Source organism: Python bivittatus, unplaced genomic scaffold (assembly GCF_059951505.1).
Source record: "Python bivittatus isolate LINGU-HERP-01145 unplaced genomic scaffold, Pbiv_v1 ctg000840_np1212, whole genome shotgun sequence".
Lineage (NCBI taxonomy): Eukaryota > Metazoa > Chordata > Lepidosauria > Squamata > Pythonidae > Python > Python bivittatus.
In genome coordinates, this window is record NW_028277113.1 from 9801479 (window position 1) to 9820085 (window position 18607).

An 18607-nucleotide genomic window follows, 5' to 3' on the forward strand; every position below is an offset into this window, starting at 1 on the left:
TTTTTTCACTTCTATGTTAAACCACAGTGATGCATCTCTTTCCATCATTTTGTAATTAAAAAAAATTAAAAAATATATATAACATTTTAATTTTTAAATTTTTAAAAAAATAAATAAATATAAATAAAAATTCCCCTCTCACCCCTATGGGTGGTAAGTGTCTTCCTCAATCTCAGGTCCTCTACCAGAGGCCTGGGAGTTTGAGGGTTCTGCACAGTATCTTAGCTGTTCCTAGCACTGCACTCTTCTGGACAGAGAGCTCTGATGTTGTTCCTGGGATCTGTTGGAGCCACTCTCCCAGCTTAGGAGTCACGGCCCTGAGTGCTCCTACCATCACTGGGACCACTATATATAAAAAAATCTGGACATCTGCAGAAAGAATGCCAAAGTTATAGATGGATTTATTTCCTGGACATTAGAGCATAATGTGTCAGAATGGCTGACAGTCTCCCGGAACTGTGTGGAATATTATGGTTAACCAAGTTATTATGGCCAGTATGACATGATATCTACTGGAACTACCATTTGAAGAACTGGAGCACAGAACTGCAAACGTCGTAAATTTGGAGGAATTATTCTACTGATTGCATCTACCATGGCCAAAGACAAAGAACTGTAAGAGTTGCAGTGCAAAAGAGACACCAAGTTGCCTACCACTTCCTAAGCGGCCTGTGGAGGTTTTGATGCCAATCACCTTACTTGGGAGCTTCAATAACAAATGAGAAAATGTTAGATAAAACTTAATTTTAAAAAATATCCATCATTCAATCAGGGCCTAAAAGCTAATCCCCAAAATTAACCATGCTTTATATCAATGAATTTTAGTTATAACTAGCTTTTTAATGGGGTTTTGAGAGTTCTAAAGAGAGGCATTTTGAGGAAGATCTCCTATATGCTTATTAAAGCCACTCGACTTTAAAAGTAGCCACAGAGTTTACCTTCAATCCCTTAACATTTATGAGAACCACCCAACAATATTACTCAGTTTCTATAAAGAAGTCAACAATATTCTTACCAAAACCAAGTCTAAACTAATTTCAATAGCTAAATTAAATTCATATTCTTCCCTATTACCTGCAAAACCCACCATTCTTTTATGTCTTCCTTGTGTCAATTTTTAGACTGTAAGAACCTTGAAACAGAGACAGTCTTTTTAGTGATATTTAGTTAAACATCATAAGATGCTACTAAATGAATGGCTGAAATGAGGAAAGCAGGTTTATTTGCACAGTGCAGATCTTGCTGTGCTGAAAATAAACTGCCATGGGGAACTTCGTTCTGAAAAGTTATATATTACTGAAGTAGTCAGGAAGGCAGGAAGCTTAGGATAAAATCCTGCCAGAGTCGACAATTTAGAAAGAGTAGAAGGTTAAAATGACCTGACATATATATTTAATTTGTTCCATGTAGAACAAATGAAACACACACGCACACACTTGAAAGAATGTATATCTACTGTATATAGCAGTTGCCCAATAAAGATGATCCATAGGAACAGGAGAGTTTAATGTCCTATTTGAACACGACTGTATCCTTTTTCCTTCTTCCCAATGGAGAATTAAAGGCAGCAATTCCCCACAGGTTTTAATTGGATGCCTATCACAACTCTGCTACCAGAAATCCATAACCAGGCATAGCACGGATTAGGAACAACAACTACTCACTTGCGTTTGTTTTCTGCATAAACTAGAGTTCTATGCCTGATGGCCTAAGGACTACAGTGGGTAAGTATCAGATTGCACATTCAAGCAATGAAGCGTAATCATCTGAGGCAAGGCAATTGTATTTAGAAAATGCAATATGGTTTGGGTAGGGTGTGCATGTGTGTGCATTTTTTAGCAATAAACATTGAGCTAGTGGGTATATCATGCTAAGCCAGGCTAATGGTTTTACAAGGAATGGGACCTGCTCACACTCACTGGCTCCATTCCCTGAGCAATGCAACTAGCAAACAGATGTCACTGTTTAGTTAGAACATAGCATGTACTCCAAATACAGGTTACATGCTCCTCCTGGTCACAATTACCTAGAGAATATAACCATAAACAAATCTTGGCTACATTCTCTAGTTAGCAGAGGCTGGATATAAAGTGCATCCTACATTCAGACAACACTCTTAAGTACAGACAGTTGTTTGGATACCAAATTACCTAAAGAGTATGGAAAACTAGGGGGACTATTCTATGCTTAGCCTGATTTAATGTGACGTTTAAGCATTTCTTGAACACATTTTACAAAAACAGAGGGTAGTAAGTGCAGAGGTGACATGCCTGTAAACTTCATGCAAGTTTCTCTCTTACCTATAGACATCAATAGCATTAGCAATCTAAAACACTTTAGACTATCCAAATGATTGAGAGGAGCTGTCTTTTTCCATTAGAAGTAATTTAAATAGTTACAATCTATTTCTGTTACTTTGTCTTTAAGATGGAATAACAATCCTGGATCTCAAATGAAGAGAGACCATTTGGACTGGCATAGAATCGTGTTCCAAACTTGGTTGTGTATATGCGTGAGGCGTATGTTCTACTGCTGAGCTATCATTGCCTAACAGAGCCTGAACAAAGCACTCTCATCATGCCAGTCAAAGTTTACAGAGAGTGCTGCTAATCAGGACAAGGACACAGCATGATTTGGAAGCTGCTCATATTTAGTCATGCTTAGAGTAGGAACATCGGTGTGGGGGGGGGCGATGAGCTGTGATCTGAAGAGGTTGGTTGATATACCAGGAAGTAACTTCTTTTAGAAGTTTAAATGCCTTCTGTGCTGATTCTTTCCACTCTCTCCTGATCATGCCAAGACAGACATGAAAAGCAAACCTGGAGGCATTTCTTTTTCTTTTTAAATAAAGATCTTAGATTTTATGCCTCCAGGGCTACACATTCATATGCAGCTAGAAATTAAGTTGCTGGTCAGGACATTTTAAAAACAAAGTTGGCTCTCTTGGTCCATGAGAAGAGTAAATGCCATTTCATTTTGTAGAATTCTATAAAGAAAACCAGGAACCATGTTAGCCTCAATACTGAGTCAAAGGAAGAATGGGAACTATCTATTCACAATTCACAAGACTCCCATTAAAGGGGCATTTTGTCAGGTATGATTTAAACAAACAATGCAACTGTGAGCTCTGTGCATTGTTAGAAAATGTCCAGTGATTTGTTTGGAAATGTGTCCACTTGCTCAGAAAAAAAAATTAAAGCAAGCTTAGGGTGGAGGTGGCTGGGGAAAATGCCAATAGACAGCATCCTCATTGGTTTACCTCCTGAAAAATTGGTTTACCTTCTGACCATTGGTTTATCTTCTGAAAATACAATTGTTTGCTGATTGGCCATGCCAACCATGGTAGTCATTTTGAGAAGGAGAAAATGTTCACGGGGGAAAGCCACTTGTGAGAATCACAGGATATGCTTCTCAAATTCCAAATGTGCTCATCAACAATTCACAGAGGCTGGTTTCCCAGAGGAAAACTTATAGATACTCTGCACAGAGTGCCAGAGAACTTGGAAAAATGGTGTAAGAGCATTTCAGATATATGAAAACTAAACAAATATTTTAGAGATGAAGACAGTGCAAGGCTCTACTAGAAGAAAATAACAAGAAGATCCAATAGAGAAATCTGTAATGCAGAGATCCAAAATGATAGATTCATACAATCTGGCCCTTTCTGCATTGCCCAACAGTCTTCCCCAACCTGGGATCTTCCAGATGTGTTAGATGATGTTCCAGCTGAAGATCAACACATCTAGAGTGTATCATGATGGGGAAGGATGATCAAGAATATAGGAAAATGTTAAATACAGAGAGAGACTAGATGAAAAATTAATGAGTGATACTGTTAAAAACATAACAAGGACACAGATATTGCACTAATATTTAAAACTAAAAGTGAGATGGACATTTATACTGGTGTAGCAGTGAAACCAAAGCAGCTTTTGTTATGGATTTGTACCATGAAATGGCTATGTAAAACCAGGATTGTGTATATCATTTAATGAACCAACTTCTTTGAAAAGCCTTGAATTAGAAGAAATGTTCTACTGGCAGTTCAATCTGCAATGGCTTGTTCACCCAAGTGATTTACTACTTGATTCCAAAGTTGTCAGAGAATAGCAAGGATATGGTAACCTTCTAAGGTTTCTAGAAAGAACTGGAGTGGAGGGAGTCATAATGTGTTTTATGCATTCTTCCCTTATATATTGAATTATATTAGCTATGCAAAAGAATGTTCAGCAAAAATGCTGGGGTAGAAAAAAAATGCTATAAGCAGAATGCAATTAAAAGCAATTCCTAATCAATTTTTTATCATATAATGGCAGTCTGCAAATATATATGAAGTTATCAGCAACCAGTAGTGCATATTGTGCCGGCAGCTCTATTTGGAAGATTAGTTTTGTGGAGAAGTAGGATAGTAATTTTAGAAGGGAACAAAAAAACATGTTTCCTGAACAACAACAAAAAAAGTATCTAGTTATTACTGCATGGCAGGATTTGATGTCCTACACAGCAGACACAGCTTATGTTTACAATAATATCGAATATACAAATTCTTCATCTTGCTTGAAGGTAAATGAAAAAGCTATAGATCAGTAGAAATGGCATATATGGACATATGAATATGAGAAGAGGAGAAAAAGAATACAGGTAGTCCTCAGTTTAAGAACGAGTTCTGTTTCCAAGGTCTGTCCTTAAGTCGAATTTGTATGTAAGCCAGAACAATATTATTGTATAATACTGTATAAATAGTATTGTGTAATTAACTTGAACCATTGTGTATTTAACTCAAATCACTGTGTATTTAACTCAAATTTTGCTACAATAGGCTCCGTTTTTAACTATGGGTCACTCTTAAACCGGGCGTTCTTTACCCAGGGACTACCTATAGATGTATCAAAGAATTTAGAAAACATATGTATATTGAAGGGCATTTTCCAAGTTCAAAAAAATCATTCAGCAAAGCTCTCCCAGGAATATGATACTTTTGATGCTAGTATGTGATTGTACATCTGAACACTTCTCCATAAATAACCTGTACCCTGCTAAAAAAAACAAAACAAACCTGAAAATAGCCAGAAAGAAAAGTAAATTAGCCCAAAGCACTAGTTTTTCATAGGCAGGAATTAATTTATAAGGGGAAGCTTTCAAATATACAACTGTCTTCCCATATTCTGGAGTTCCACCTTAGGAAGAGCGCAGAATATATGTCTTTTAAGCAGTTGTAGATTCACCTCAAAATGTACAATTTCAGAATAAGGTTAAAAACATCCAGAAAGAAAAGGAAGTGAGGTCAGAAGCAGTAAACACAGAAATAAATTAGGAATGTAAATATACAGCCTTTCAAGATTCCTTTACGCTACTCTACTACAATAAAGAACATTCCTGGAATCCCAGCCATGCCTATTTTTTTTGACCTGGCCTACCTCGAAGAGCTGAAATCAATCTTGAAAGCTTCTCTAAGCTTCTCTTTGCCCCATCTTATAGCAAACAAAATCAGGATTATTTTGAATTGATCATGCTTTCCTCTTTCTCAGGACTACATAATCCTTTCTGCAAGTCCCCCTTAACGGCTCAGCTCACTCGTTACTTCCCCTACTCTCAATGTCAGATCTACATTCCTTTGCACAGGAGATCTTGGCCCACAGTTTGAGAATCCCTGATCAATCAACATACTATTACCCAATTTAATAAGGCAACCCCCCCCCAAAAAAAGAAAAAAATAGGGATAAGAAAGTAAAAAGTCATTAATCCATTTTCTTTAACTAGAGCAACAAGCAGCATTTTACAGAACCACATTTTAAGAAACATTCTTAGCCAAACTGTTGGACTGGTAAACCACACATATTTTACAAGCAACATTAGAGCAGAAGCGGAAGGCATGGGAGGAAGTAACCATTGATCTGTACCTTGTTCCAATGTCTAGCCAGCTTCCATAATCTTTAACCAGAAAGAAGAAGTGCTAGAAAAAAACAAAAAACAAAAAGAACACAACTATATTCAGTACATAAGCATTGCACAATAAAAGTGACAAAACTGAAATGCATGTTTGAAGCAGATTGTCAGGAAAAGAAAGAACGAAAGAAGGAAAGAAAGAAAGAAAGAGGGAGGCAGGCCGGCCAGACTCCATCAGATGATATTTAAATAAAAACAAGTACATATGTCTGCTAAAAAGTCACTAAGAAGGTAAATGAGAGCCAGTCTGGTGTAGTGGTTAAGGCACCGGGCTAGAAACCAGGAGATTGTGAATTCTAGTCCCGCCTTAGGCACAAAGCCAGCTGGGTGACCTTGGGCCAGTCACTCTCTCTTAGCCCTAGGAAACAGGTAATGGCAAACCACTTCCGAAATTTTGCCAAGAAAACTGCAGTGACTAGTCCAGACAGTTGCTAGGAATCAAGACTGACTTGAACAACCTCCCCCCTACTCCCCACAAAAAGGAAGCTGGATACATTACTCTAAATTTCTATATAGTTATGAATACCCTGAACCCTGCTGGATATTGCCACAAATAAATAGCTGCTGCTAAGAGCAACCAACCTACATCTTCCTTATAATGTTTGCTAAAAATGCCCCAAAGCATAATTGTGTCTGGCTTCCCCTTTCTACTCTGCTGGCTACTGCTTGCAGAGATGGGATGGTTCTTATTGGAACAATCCTGCTTCTCTCAACATCTGCTTCAGCCTTGTGAATAGTCTTTGGCTAACCATTTCTCTTTCAGCTTTAATTCCCTATAGTTGCATTAATGATCAACCTAAATGATAACATTACTGAAAAGCAGGCATGCTGAAGAAGCCTTAGAGATAGTGATTACAGTTTATTGTCTAAAAATTACTGCATAATTTTCGCCATCTCATGAATATGGCAAAGCAGCCTCCTCTTCACCATAAGCAGCCGTACTAGGAGAGGAGAAAGCAACGAAGATAAAAAGAATTCTATAAAGTCATTCCATTGTTTGGCCAGATGGACAAAAGTTCTGATTCAGTCTAAGACAGCTTGCTATGCTGCTATCTAGCTATCACATGTTTATCCACAGCACTTTGCTCTTTAAAACACTGACAATTAACATTTAGAAGATGGTATTTAAAAGATAATTTTGAATTCCACACATTAGATAGGAGCACCTAGTCAATCGTGGTTGCTCCCAAAATGAAGCAGGGTCAGAGCAGGTTAATATTTGCATGGGATAACATCAGAAAATCCCAAATCTGTATGCTAGATTGAGAATTTGAAAAAAAACCACACACACAGAAGAAGAAATGGCAAGATCCTTCCATATTGCTGTCAAGAACACTATACAAATGTAGCTGCCAGGAGTTAAGCTGTAGAAGTCTTCACCTTTATTTTGGACTCAGCAATAGGTAGCCTGGGATTTGTAAATATTTCCTCCTATTTATAAGATTTCCTGGACCAATTCAATCAAAACAATTTAGTTATGATGTGATAGAACAAAAGCAGGCGTGGCCATATTTTAAATAATTCCCCTGGGAAGAATAAGGGAACATGGATTTGAAAGCATAAATCTCTTCAATTACTGTTCTGAAGACACATCCCTTCTAGGCAAGTTGTGATATCTGAATACACTACAAGCTTTGTATATACTTTAGAGTGAACATAGTTTTTTAAATTTTTAGATGCTATTTTTATTTTAATTGTTTAATCTATTGGATGGATCTTGATCCACCTACCCAAATCTCCCACTATCTACATGTACAGGCTTATTTATCCCTCCCTGGGCTGTATTTCTCATTACATCTTGCTTGATAATTTGGTTTCTTTGAAAAATTAAAGGAGACCAAGACATTTTTTTTGTTTTGAAAGCAGGGAAGAAATGGTTAAAAAATTAAACTAGGCACACAGGTGCATCTGGTATTTTCTTTTACTCAGATTCAAGATTCAGTATGAAGTAGATGAAACCTTAGTATGCTAACTTAATGGCCCCATAAAAGAGTTGAAGTAATAATACAGACTTACAACTTTTTTTGATGCATTCATTAGGTTATTTATAAAGGATTATAGTGGGGAGAAGGGGACCTATATGCAATTTATGCAGGGTTTAAAATTCAACTCAATGACCCAGTTCTAGGAACTTTGAAGTCTGAAGCTAATTCAGATATCCCTTGATTGAATTAGCAGAGCTCTCTGGGTTTTGATCTTATTTGTACAAAATGTCCAATAGTAGCTTACCAGAGCCATAATGTCTGAAATCACAAGAACAATAAGAAAAAGCCTGAGGGAGAAAAAAATAGTATGTCAGAGAAAGACTATAATTCACAGTTCAACAAAGCTTCCAAGAATATGACAAGATGTATTTTGGAGGTACAATGCAGTTCTCCTTTGATCTATATTCTCAGTATTGCATGTTTTAAGAGTTTCAGGGCAGCCATACTGTAAACTATCAAACATGGAGAAGACAGGGAAATGAGCAGAATTAAGGCAGGATGATTGCTATGACCTGCCTAAATTAGGCCTGTCTCTTTACAGTTAATGACTCTTTTACATAATTTATTATGTCACTGTTATCTACTAGGCAAGGAAAAATTTTCCAGGGACCTGACATTCTCTTGATTGATGGAACCCTACTTAACTGTACAATTCAAGCTTCCAAAGTTTCACATAGGACTGCCCAGATTTTGAAGATTTATGACATTTATATTGTCATAAGGAACACAAAGAAGTATACCTGTCTCTTCTCCTTCTCTTGTTCCATTTAATACCCTTGACAGCCGTGTTTCCTTAGTCCTAATCCAGAGTTATAACCAGTTTATCATGTTTACTTAACATTATCTCCTCAGCCTTACAGACTAGAAATTTGCTTTATAAGAGAGAGCTGTTTCTCAGGATGCTGGGTTCACTGCCCCTTTGCACTTTTACACAACTTTGACTGTCAAATGTAGAACTGAGTATAGCTTAGAAGCACAGAATGTCTGTTGCTACTATAAATGTGATCTCAAGCCTGTCAGGAAGCCACACTATATAGTTCTAGGAAAACAGAGGTGAAAGGAGGTTATGCTTAGTTGGCAATAGTGTTAAGGGCCCCATTACCTGGATACACTGCTGATTTTTATGTAATTTTTATGATGATTGTTGGCTGCCTGTATGTATAATTTATAATGGTTTTAATGATTTTAATTATTGAAATTGTTCACCACCCAGGGTCACTTGGACTGAGATGGGCGGCTATAGAAATTACATAAATAAATAAATAAATAAAATACAGAAAACAAACAACAGAATGGTTTTCAAAATGGGGATTTGGTTCAAATCCATTCAACCATGAAATTCATTGAATGATTTGAGGACATTCACTTGGATTGTGGGTAGATTAGCATGAGTTCTATGTGCAGCTGAATTCCTTGAAAAATGATACATACAAATCTAAATAATGAGTTAACCAAACATCATGATTATTCATAGCAATGCTTATTTTATAGCAATATTTATTATTCTGCATAATTTTCACAACTATTACAGCTGGGAGCTGACTATTTTAGTTCAACCTACATCAGGAAAGGAGAACCTCTAACTACAATTTCTAGGCCTAAGCTTTGACAACTCCTTACTTAAATAAACCTTTTTCTGTAGCATCCTTTCAGCCTTTACCCCTGTTCAGGCATAAAGTCAAATGCAAGTTTGTTAAAAACACATAATTGCTGTATGTACAAGGCATACAGATACAGAGAGGTGTTTAGTTGAAGTTGTTTGGAAAATACTTTTCAGACAATGCACAAATCTGAGTTGGTGCATCCCTGGGACAGGAGTTGCATGCGTACCCTTGCTCCCTAAGTGATTCAGGCTATTCCTTGTTTAGATGAACACCAAAACAGAGTTTTTTATGGAATAAAGGAGTAGTAAAGCTATTTGGGTTGCACCAGAACTTTTACTAGTATTTGTTGCTGTGTCTCTGTCATAAAGGCCTAAAATGATGTCCACCAGGTTCATTAATGGTTGAGTATTGATTTCCATGTAGCCTTAAGGCCTAAGAAACTAGTTACTTATGTCTGAGGTACCCAAGACCACTTTTGTTTGGGAAAGCCCATTTTAATGGGAAAAAAAAAAGACCAGGAGCAAGTAAACTCAAATACCACTAAAGACCTCTGCATTATCATTATTTTTTCATTAAGTAATTGAAATATTTGGCAATGTGGATACAGTACTGTTCTAAATCACTAATGACTGGTTTTACCACAGAAATGTGCTAAAACGCTACATACAGCTGACCTAGTAGCTGGAAAAAGAGATGGGTCATTAAGTATAATAATTTAATTTGTAAGAATTATAAAAAGTGCTATCAGTTAGAGTGTGAAATCTCATTAAAATGTGCTATATTATGGCATTAAAGCAAGATTATCACAATGGCCTCTAACAAATTATATCCAGTCATATTATCAAGATCAGTTTTGTAAATTAACTTTACCTTAGAATGCCATTAAAACAGGACAAAAAACAGTTCATGCAAATTTGCTTACAAGCTTATTTTTCTTTGCAAAACAGATAACTCAGTTGGATACCATCAAATCACCAAACACTGTCAAAACAGGCAGTGTTGATCTATGCCTCTCCTTTGCATAGATTTGATAGATTTGCATCAAGATCAAAATCAATTTGTATTGACAGCACTAATAATGGCGCTGAGATTTCTTGATTTGGGACACAGTAAGTACTGGTTTTACAACTAGGTTCAAATATTTACCTACTCAGCAGTAACAGCCATTGCGCAGAGGGAGAGCTGATCTGCATTTCTCTTTAAGACATAACTTAAATCATTGATGCAATCTCTCCACATGGAGGTATACATATGCCAAACTTTCCTCAATCATCCAATCTACTCCTCTCTCTCTGGAGGGGAGAAAAGAGAAGAATCCTATTAACTGGACAGTGATATTCAGCTATTGTCCTCTGTATGAAATGCCTGCATAATACCTTACTTCATCAGTGCAGAAGAGGGAAGGGCATGCTTCTTTGCATTCAAACACTCATGATTTTTTTCAAAAACCCTGATCACAAAAAGCGTTTCATCCAATAATCTGTTATGTGTGAATTTTCAGCATTTGAGTGGAACTAAAAATATATCAATCCCTGTTCATTATACAGAGAGATTGCAATCTTAAAGCAGTTTCTAGAATACAGCAACCATGGAAAATTAATACTTGTAAAAATGTAGTCACTATTATGCCAAAGGCAATCTTGTACTATACATATCCATTGGCACACACAAAGAGAGAAATCTGGTAAAAACTGAACCCTTTCTGTAGGGGAAAAAAACTGGGAATTGTATCTAATGCTGGAATGTACAAAGTAGTAGCAGCACAAAGTTTAATTTGTTCCCCATGATCAACCCCAAAGCAACTCCTGATTCAGTAAAAGCATTTATTGAAAAACTTTACCTTTTAGACGATAACTGGGTTGTGACTTGAATAGCTTCAAAAGCACATGACACGAGAACAAAGGGGATTGCAATCTGTTCAATAAACACAATTCTGTTAAGCTAATGGCAGGCTCTTACAAAATAAAAAAGGATGCCAAATTAACATTGCTAATATTTAGAAAGCCATTTATGCACATCCCAAAGTTCAACAGGTTGAATGCAGAGAGTGCAATACATTCTTTTTAAACAGTTCAGGGATTTCATTTAACATAAACATTGTTTTCAGTCATGGCAAATATGGGCTTGTACTTTATGTTACACCTTTTTAAAAGATTATTAAAATACACACTACAAAATGACATCTTTTAAAAAAAATATCTACTTTCAAGGAACATTTTCCATATAAATGCTGAGATCTCTGAAGCATAAACCGGGCAACTTACTGGTATGGAAAATCATTACTGGTAAACGCACTCCCTTGTCCCAGAACAGCCACTAGTGCTATTTTCATTTCAAACTTTGGTAGTTTCTGCTACAACAAATTCCCAGAACACAATTTAGGATTGACCATGTCCGTTTTCTATTATATTGATACCATTCACTCACTTGTTTATTCGTAAATATCTAGACCAGTCTTTTTCAAACTTGGCAACTTTAAGATGTGTGGACTTCAACTCCCAGAATTCCCCAGTCAGCATGGAATTCTGGGAGTTGAAATCCACACATCTTAAAGTTGCCAAATTTGAAAAACACTGGTCTAGACCATATTTTTGCAAAATGCTGTATTCCTAATTTGTATGTGCTTTTTTTTCCTGCTGTCCCAGTTGTAATCTTTCAAATTCAGATTCTAGTGCAAGTACAACACAGCGATCTCAGCTCTGAAATGACACAATGCTCTTGTTCCATACAGTTTTGGAGGTGTGGCTTGTGGCATATTCAACCTCATCCTTCTGCTATAAGATTTAAAACACTGTATTCCTGAGTTCCATGCAATTTGTTCTCCTTTTCTCAGGCAAAATAAAGGATGGTCCCATCTTATTTACTCTGGAAACTATGGTAAGTTTCCTGAAGAGGTAGAGAAAAATTTGAAGCTTTTGACATTAATGTAGCACAGCTTCAAGTCCACTATTTTGGTATAAATCCCCTCAAAAGTCTTTCTTAACAGGATTCGTGTTTTTTAAAGATTTTCTTGTGAATTACCACAACAAGTAATAGTAGTAAATACAGATTGGTATGAAGTATTGTGTATTTCTTTAGTAGCATTTGTTTTATTTAGTTTGAAGTGCAGATCTGAACAGATCATCATCATAAATGCAGGAGAAGGCAGAGAGACATCACTCCCTGCCTCCTCCTGACAGAGAATTGCTCCTTTCTCTGTGAAGAAGGAACGCAGAAGGAAATGACTATCTGCCAGAGATCAGAGTTTTAGCAATGTGGCTTCCCCTGCCCAAAGATTGCAGGAATCCACAGGAGAAGTCAAAACTTGCAAGATGACGGGCGCAGTGCTGGGCTCCAAGCCCTGCTCCTTTTGTACAAGTGTCAAGCGTCTACAAAAAGGGGTGGGTTTGGATTGCATTGCCACGACTGCCAAATTGCAGGTCCCTTGCAGATGCCTCTGCCAAAGCCCCACGTTCCCTGGCGACATCAAGTCTGGAGAAGAGGAGGATCAGGTTTTTGGGATTTATTCAGTTCACCCTTTGGCCATAAGTGGTCATAAAGTGAAGACCATGTATGTGAAAATCAGACAATGTTAAAACAGAGCCACACTAAAAGCCTAGTATTTTAAATTTGAAAATGTAATACAAAAACCATATACAGCACAATCCTATCTATATTTATTAGAAAGTGAACCCCACTGACTTTAATAAGGTGTACTGACAAGTGAGCATGCCCAGAACTGCAATCTATCCCAGGGGTTTTCATCTCACCACACACATCTCATAGGTAGGACTTCCAGGTCACGAAACTGGAAGTCCTGTGACATCACAGGTTTCTGAGACTCAGGAGAAGAAAGGGAGCCGGTCTGCCCTTGGCGATGTCACGGAGGTGGGGTTTTGGCTACACAGCTGGGCGGCACTTCCTATCATTTACTGTGGCTCGCTGATGTGGCACACCTGTGGACCTTTGGCAGCACGCATATCTGTGCTGCACAGCGGTTGAAAACTGCTGGCCTGTCTAGTCTAACAACAGTGTTTCCTAAAGAGGCAATTACTGACCTTCCATAATAGCAAGCCGCCCATCAGGAAAGGGCTGAACACAGTCAAGAAGCAATAAACCGAGGTTGGATCAAAGCTAGAGTTTAAGAATGAGAACAGAACAAACATTATTAACATGCATTTTGTAGCCAATACTTTCCAGGAGGAAACAGCAGATAACGTGTGTCCTTTTTCTCGACTACAAAAACGTGGCACTGTTAGGCAGCAAATGAGATACACTGCTGGTTTACACTGCTTCTACTTTTACAGCTGAACTTTAGTTTTTTTTAATCTACAAGTGACAGCCTTCTGCCTGTTAAATATTTTTAAAGCCCCTTTGTTCTTACAAAATATTTCCCTATATTATTTCCTTTTCCTTTTATAACTGTCAGTCAAGATCTGTAAGTAAGCAAGCTGACCTACACAACAGCAGCTGGCACATTACCCACTCCTCCTAGTGATCAGCTGCTACTTGTGTGCCAGCTTCCTGTTTTTGCCTTTTTTTTTCACATGGAAAGTATTATATTTAGGATCATCAGCATAATCTCCATGAGCAGCAATGTGGCACTGAGAACACCTTATTTGGTGTCCCCCAAGCTTCGGCCCCCACTTGAATTTATACACCCACGTACATGTCTTTTCATTAAAACAAGGAAGTTGGCATGCTGCAAGGCATAACATAAACTTTTATTTCCAAGAATAACACACTAGAAAAAAAATTTTTAGAATAAATAATCAGAAAACACAAGTAGCAGATGGTTGTACCCTAGTGCTCTGTTAACCCTCAAGAAGACTAACCAAGGTGGGAGAGTGGCAGAAAGGAGTATTTTGTGGAATAAGCATCACAAAGAACTTTCCAGCTAGCTCAGTGTTGTCCAAATTCGGCCACTTTAAGATGAGTGGACTTCAACTCCCAGAATTCCCCAGCCAGCCATGGGGAATTCTGGGAGTTGAAGTCCACTCATCTTAAAGTGGCCAAGTTTGGACAACACTGAGCTAGATTTTCCTGTGTGGGACTGGGTGTCTATGATTGCCACACTGTGCATAAGCAATCATTCTGTGAACAGATAAGGCCCCTAATAAGCAGACGTATTTATTTATTTGCTGAGAGCGTGGATGACATGTTCTCAAAATTACAAATATGTCCGCCAGCTACAAAAGATTAGGGATTTTGGTTTCACAGAACTGTTCTGGGACAGGTTTCCTAGCGTTCTTTTTCCAGCCACAGTTCCTCTTCCTGTAATAAATATATATTTGTGTCCAACTGGAAAAGAAATACTTGGATGTAGTACGGATACACTGAAGTTGTAGCACTCCATACCCACTTCTCCATGCATTTGTTATGAGCACAATATGTCAGAGTGAACCTATATATAATCCTCAGCCTGGGGCAACAGGCCTGTTGCTGAATTGTGTCCTTTCCTTTCACCTAATATTTTCGGAGAACTTTATGTTATTAAATAAGCATCTCTTGCAGAGACATCATTCAGATTTTCACTAACTTACAGTTGCATGTTGGGAAAGGTGGATTTACAGTGGTACCTCAGGTTACGAACACCTCTGTTAATGAACTTTTCGGGTTACGACCAGCTCCGGCTGCAAAAATTTACCTCGGTTTGCGAACTCCACCTCGGGTTATGAATCGGATCCGCGGCCATTTTCCCTGCTGCCACGCGGTCGCGGCTTCCTGTGGGCGAGATCGCGGTAGCAAGGAAACGTTCGGTGAGGCTTGTGGTGTGTTTTGTGGCGTTTTGTAAGGTTTTTGGTGTGCTTGTCAGCATGGCTCCAAAGAAAATGCAGAGCTTCGGGTTGTGACCAATTCGGGTTGCGACCAGAGTCACGGAACGGATTAAGTTCGTAACCCGAGGTACCACTGTATTTTACATATGGGGTGATTACAATGCTGCACAAAGATCATTTAAATGTGATGGGCATACAGATGCACTGTTTTGTGCTTCTATTTGTTAGGCAAAAGGGAAAACCGAACTGTTGACTAAGCTGTGCTAGAGAGAAGAATGTGCTTAGGAACAGCAGTGTTAGCTGCCTGGGCCATCTCCATATTCCACAGATCAGCCAAGGCTCTGACAGAATCACTGTAAGCTGAGGGGGAAAGTCCCCATTCAGAAAACCACCTGGATCCATAAGATGCTAGGCTCGAGTCATTTTAACCAGTCCACCACCCCAAAGAGGTTTATTGCAGCTGCCAGTCGAAAACATACCAGAGTTTTCTGTCCGTGACAATGTATTTAGAAACTCCACTTTCAGCTAAATAGCACCAGCTGAACAGAATACCAAATTTAGCATGTGCTGTGCTGAACGCATGGGGCCAGGTGCAAATTCTCATTTGGGAAATGTCCACAGTCATTATGATAGATGTTGAGATCCTGAGTCATTCCTGATTGGGCAACCTACACTGAAACTCAGCAAGAGAAGAAATCTAGGGTAATTCAGTACAACACCAGAGATCACCCCAGCTAGCTCAGGAACAGAGACTGTTACATAGTACACTACTCTGTCCTGGGTATTTAAACACAGCAGAAAACATAGCAGAAAATACCTAAAACTGTCAGATAGAGCTTCAGATTAGTGAGATGGAGTTCCTACAGCACACGCTCACACCACTTTCCCACCCTCTACCCTAGACTGCTGGAACACAGAGTATCCTGGTGAACAAAGATGTGAAAGGTTGATTCTCCACTCCACCCTCTGTAAAGTAATACATGCCAGGACAGTGCTTTCATCCAGGATTAAATCCTGGATAATAGATATCTTACCAGCACTAACCTAGCATTAAAAACTAGGACCTTTTAATTGAAAGCTCTACCATCTGTCACCTAAACACACCTTCCTACTGTGAAAGGAAGACCAGCTACCATATCTTCCCCTTTATAAATAGACGAGAATATCCGGTGAAATTCCCTAAAGACAGAGAAAATTTATGATCCTGCATATTCTTTTCCTCTCATCATGATTAACACAAACAATGTAAAATATAAAACATTCCAGACTATGCAATATTGTATGCAATTATAAAGGCATTTGCTTAAACTGTATAGCGTAGAAACAGAATGGAGGCATTGCAATGGCTGCTCTTGACCAACATCAGCTTATATCAGTTACCTGTTAATAGAAGCTATATTTCCAGTGCCAAAAAAGGCTGTCACTATGAAGAAAACCTGCAACAAGTTGAGGAAAATGTGATATTGCCAACAAGGTAACAAAACCATAATTATTTACTACAATATTTTTTTTACAAAGGTAAATATCTCCTGGCTGCCCCAGGAACTAACAAGTATATACACTGCAATTCTCTGAATATCTACTCAGAATTACAACTCATAATATTGATCTGAGAACAGCACCCAGAATTGCAACTACTAGTGAGATTAACATGCCAGCCAGCTCTCCCACAAGTACTCAACCCATATACATATATATACAAACTGCAAATCACTGCTGGTCCTCTTTTTAACTTTGCATGCATATTACATTCTTCAATTCCCTACGATGAAATAGATATTGAGACATTAGTTTATATGTGTGTCAAGAAGAAAGAGGAGGGAAGAAGAATTCACATTTCCTGTACATGGAGGTAAGAAGAGAAGATCCTTGCCTATCCATCTAAATAAAGACATTTGTCTCAATGTTAAATTACTGATAATTTAAAAAATATTCTCGCCAGCCCATCTCTCAGGATGACTCAGATTACACTCCATGGCAAATCTGGTGTACCAATTTCAGCTCACTTGTTTATAAATTCTAACACTGTATTAGGTCCACATGATTTGAGGCAAGTTCAATGGAATTAACAGCAGCTGCACTATGCAAAGTTTCTTAAACAAGTGACTATGCCAGTCAATCAGCTTGCAATGTCAAACAGGAAAAGCAAGTCCAAGGGACCATCAGGTAGGTTCAGAAGAGGAGAACAAGTCATGTTCAGAACCAGGTTTTCAAGACCAGCGAGGTTGGGACCAGATGACCAGATGAAATCTTTTGGAAACTTAACAGCTTGCTGTTCCATGAGCAATAAGGTCTAAGCTATTAACTACGTGAAAGCTTAATATATAGACATCTAGAATAATGTATATGTAGCTTTATTTTATTTCTTTTTTTGTTGCTTGTTTTTTTAACTTTTTTTTTTTTTTTTGCACCTTCAAGTCAGTGTTGACTCCTAGTGACTGCCTGGACAAGTCCCTGCAGTTTTATTGGCAAGATTTTCAGAAGCCATTGCCTGCTTCCTAGGGCTGAAAGAGAGTGACTGGCCTAAGGTCACCCAACTGGCTTTGTGCCTAAGGGAGGACTAGAACTCACGGCCTCCCAGTTTCTAGCCCAGTGCCTTAACCACTGCACCAAACTGGCTCCCTGTCATGTATACTTCATATTTTATCTTACAATTTTGATTAGTAATTGCATAAGATCAATATTTTATTGATCTTAAAATGTATGAAATTTTGAATATGTGCTCATTTGTACGTGTAGAGAAAGGAACTACAGAATAATCTTCTAAATAAAAGTTCTTTAGCCCCCACCAAAATTCTTTACCTAAATTTATAGGGAAACGCCAATATTAACAATGTAATATTTCTTCAGAAATAAAATAACAGAAATTGATTTGTGAATTAAATAGCTTTTGTAATCTGTAAATTTACCAAGCTTGTGTGCCTATCAGTTATATAGTTTATTCAAAACTTGGGTAAAACACTTCAAGCATAGATGAGAAACCCTGAATTTTGTTTGAAACCAAATTCTGTAAAAACAGTGTTGTGATATTCTATTTCGTTAATCTATTTTGTTATCGCAAGATCTTACAATATTCTATGTTCGTTATGCCCCAAAAACTCTGTATTAGCCTAAATATTATATGTCCAAGAATGTTTATTGACGATTAACAATGGAGATGAATTTTTCTTATCAATTCTTATTAATACAAAACCTAAACGTATGGAAAATAAAATTTTGTGCCCTTACGTTGGAAGTGTATTAAAGAAGCTATACTAAGTTAATTGGTAGCCAACACTTTCTGAGTGACAAATCTGTAGATTGATAACGCTTAGCA

General features: G+C 37.8%; 1 protein-coding gene across 4 annotated transcripts in view; it reads right to left on the reverse strand.

The window, feature by feature from the left end:
* PIGN (phosphatidylinositol glycan anchor biosynthesis class N) overlaps positions 1–18607 on the reverse strand; it is a 177400-nt gene that overhangs the window by 102710 nt on the left and 56083 nt on the right. For 3 of the 4 annotated variants that reach the window (XM_088130849.1, XM_088130848.1, XM_088130847.1), the window contains 5 exons: positions 16672–16727; positions 13573–13648; positions 11376–11449; positions 8176–8218; positions 5901–5953 (listed from right to left, as the gene is read on the reverse strand). In XM_088130849.1, coding sequence (XP_087986975.1) covers positions 5901–5953; positions 8176–8218; positions 11376–11449; positions 13573–13648; positions 16672–16727 — 302 coding nt within the window. Of the gene's footprint in view, positions 1–5900; positions 5954–8175; positions 8219–10681; positions 10828–11375; positions 11450–13572; positions 13649–16671; positions 16728–18607 lie in introns of those variants that run through there. The other variant, XR_015794051.1, reaches the window with a different exon arrangement.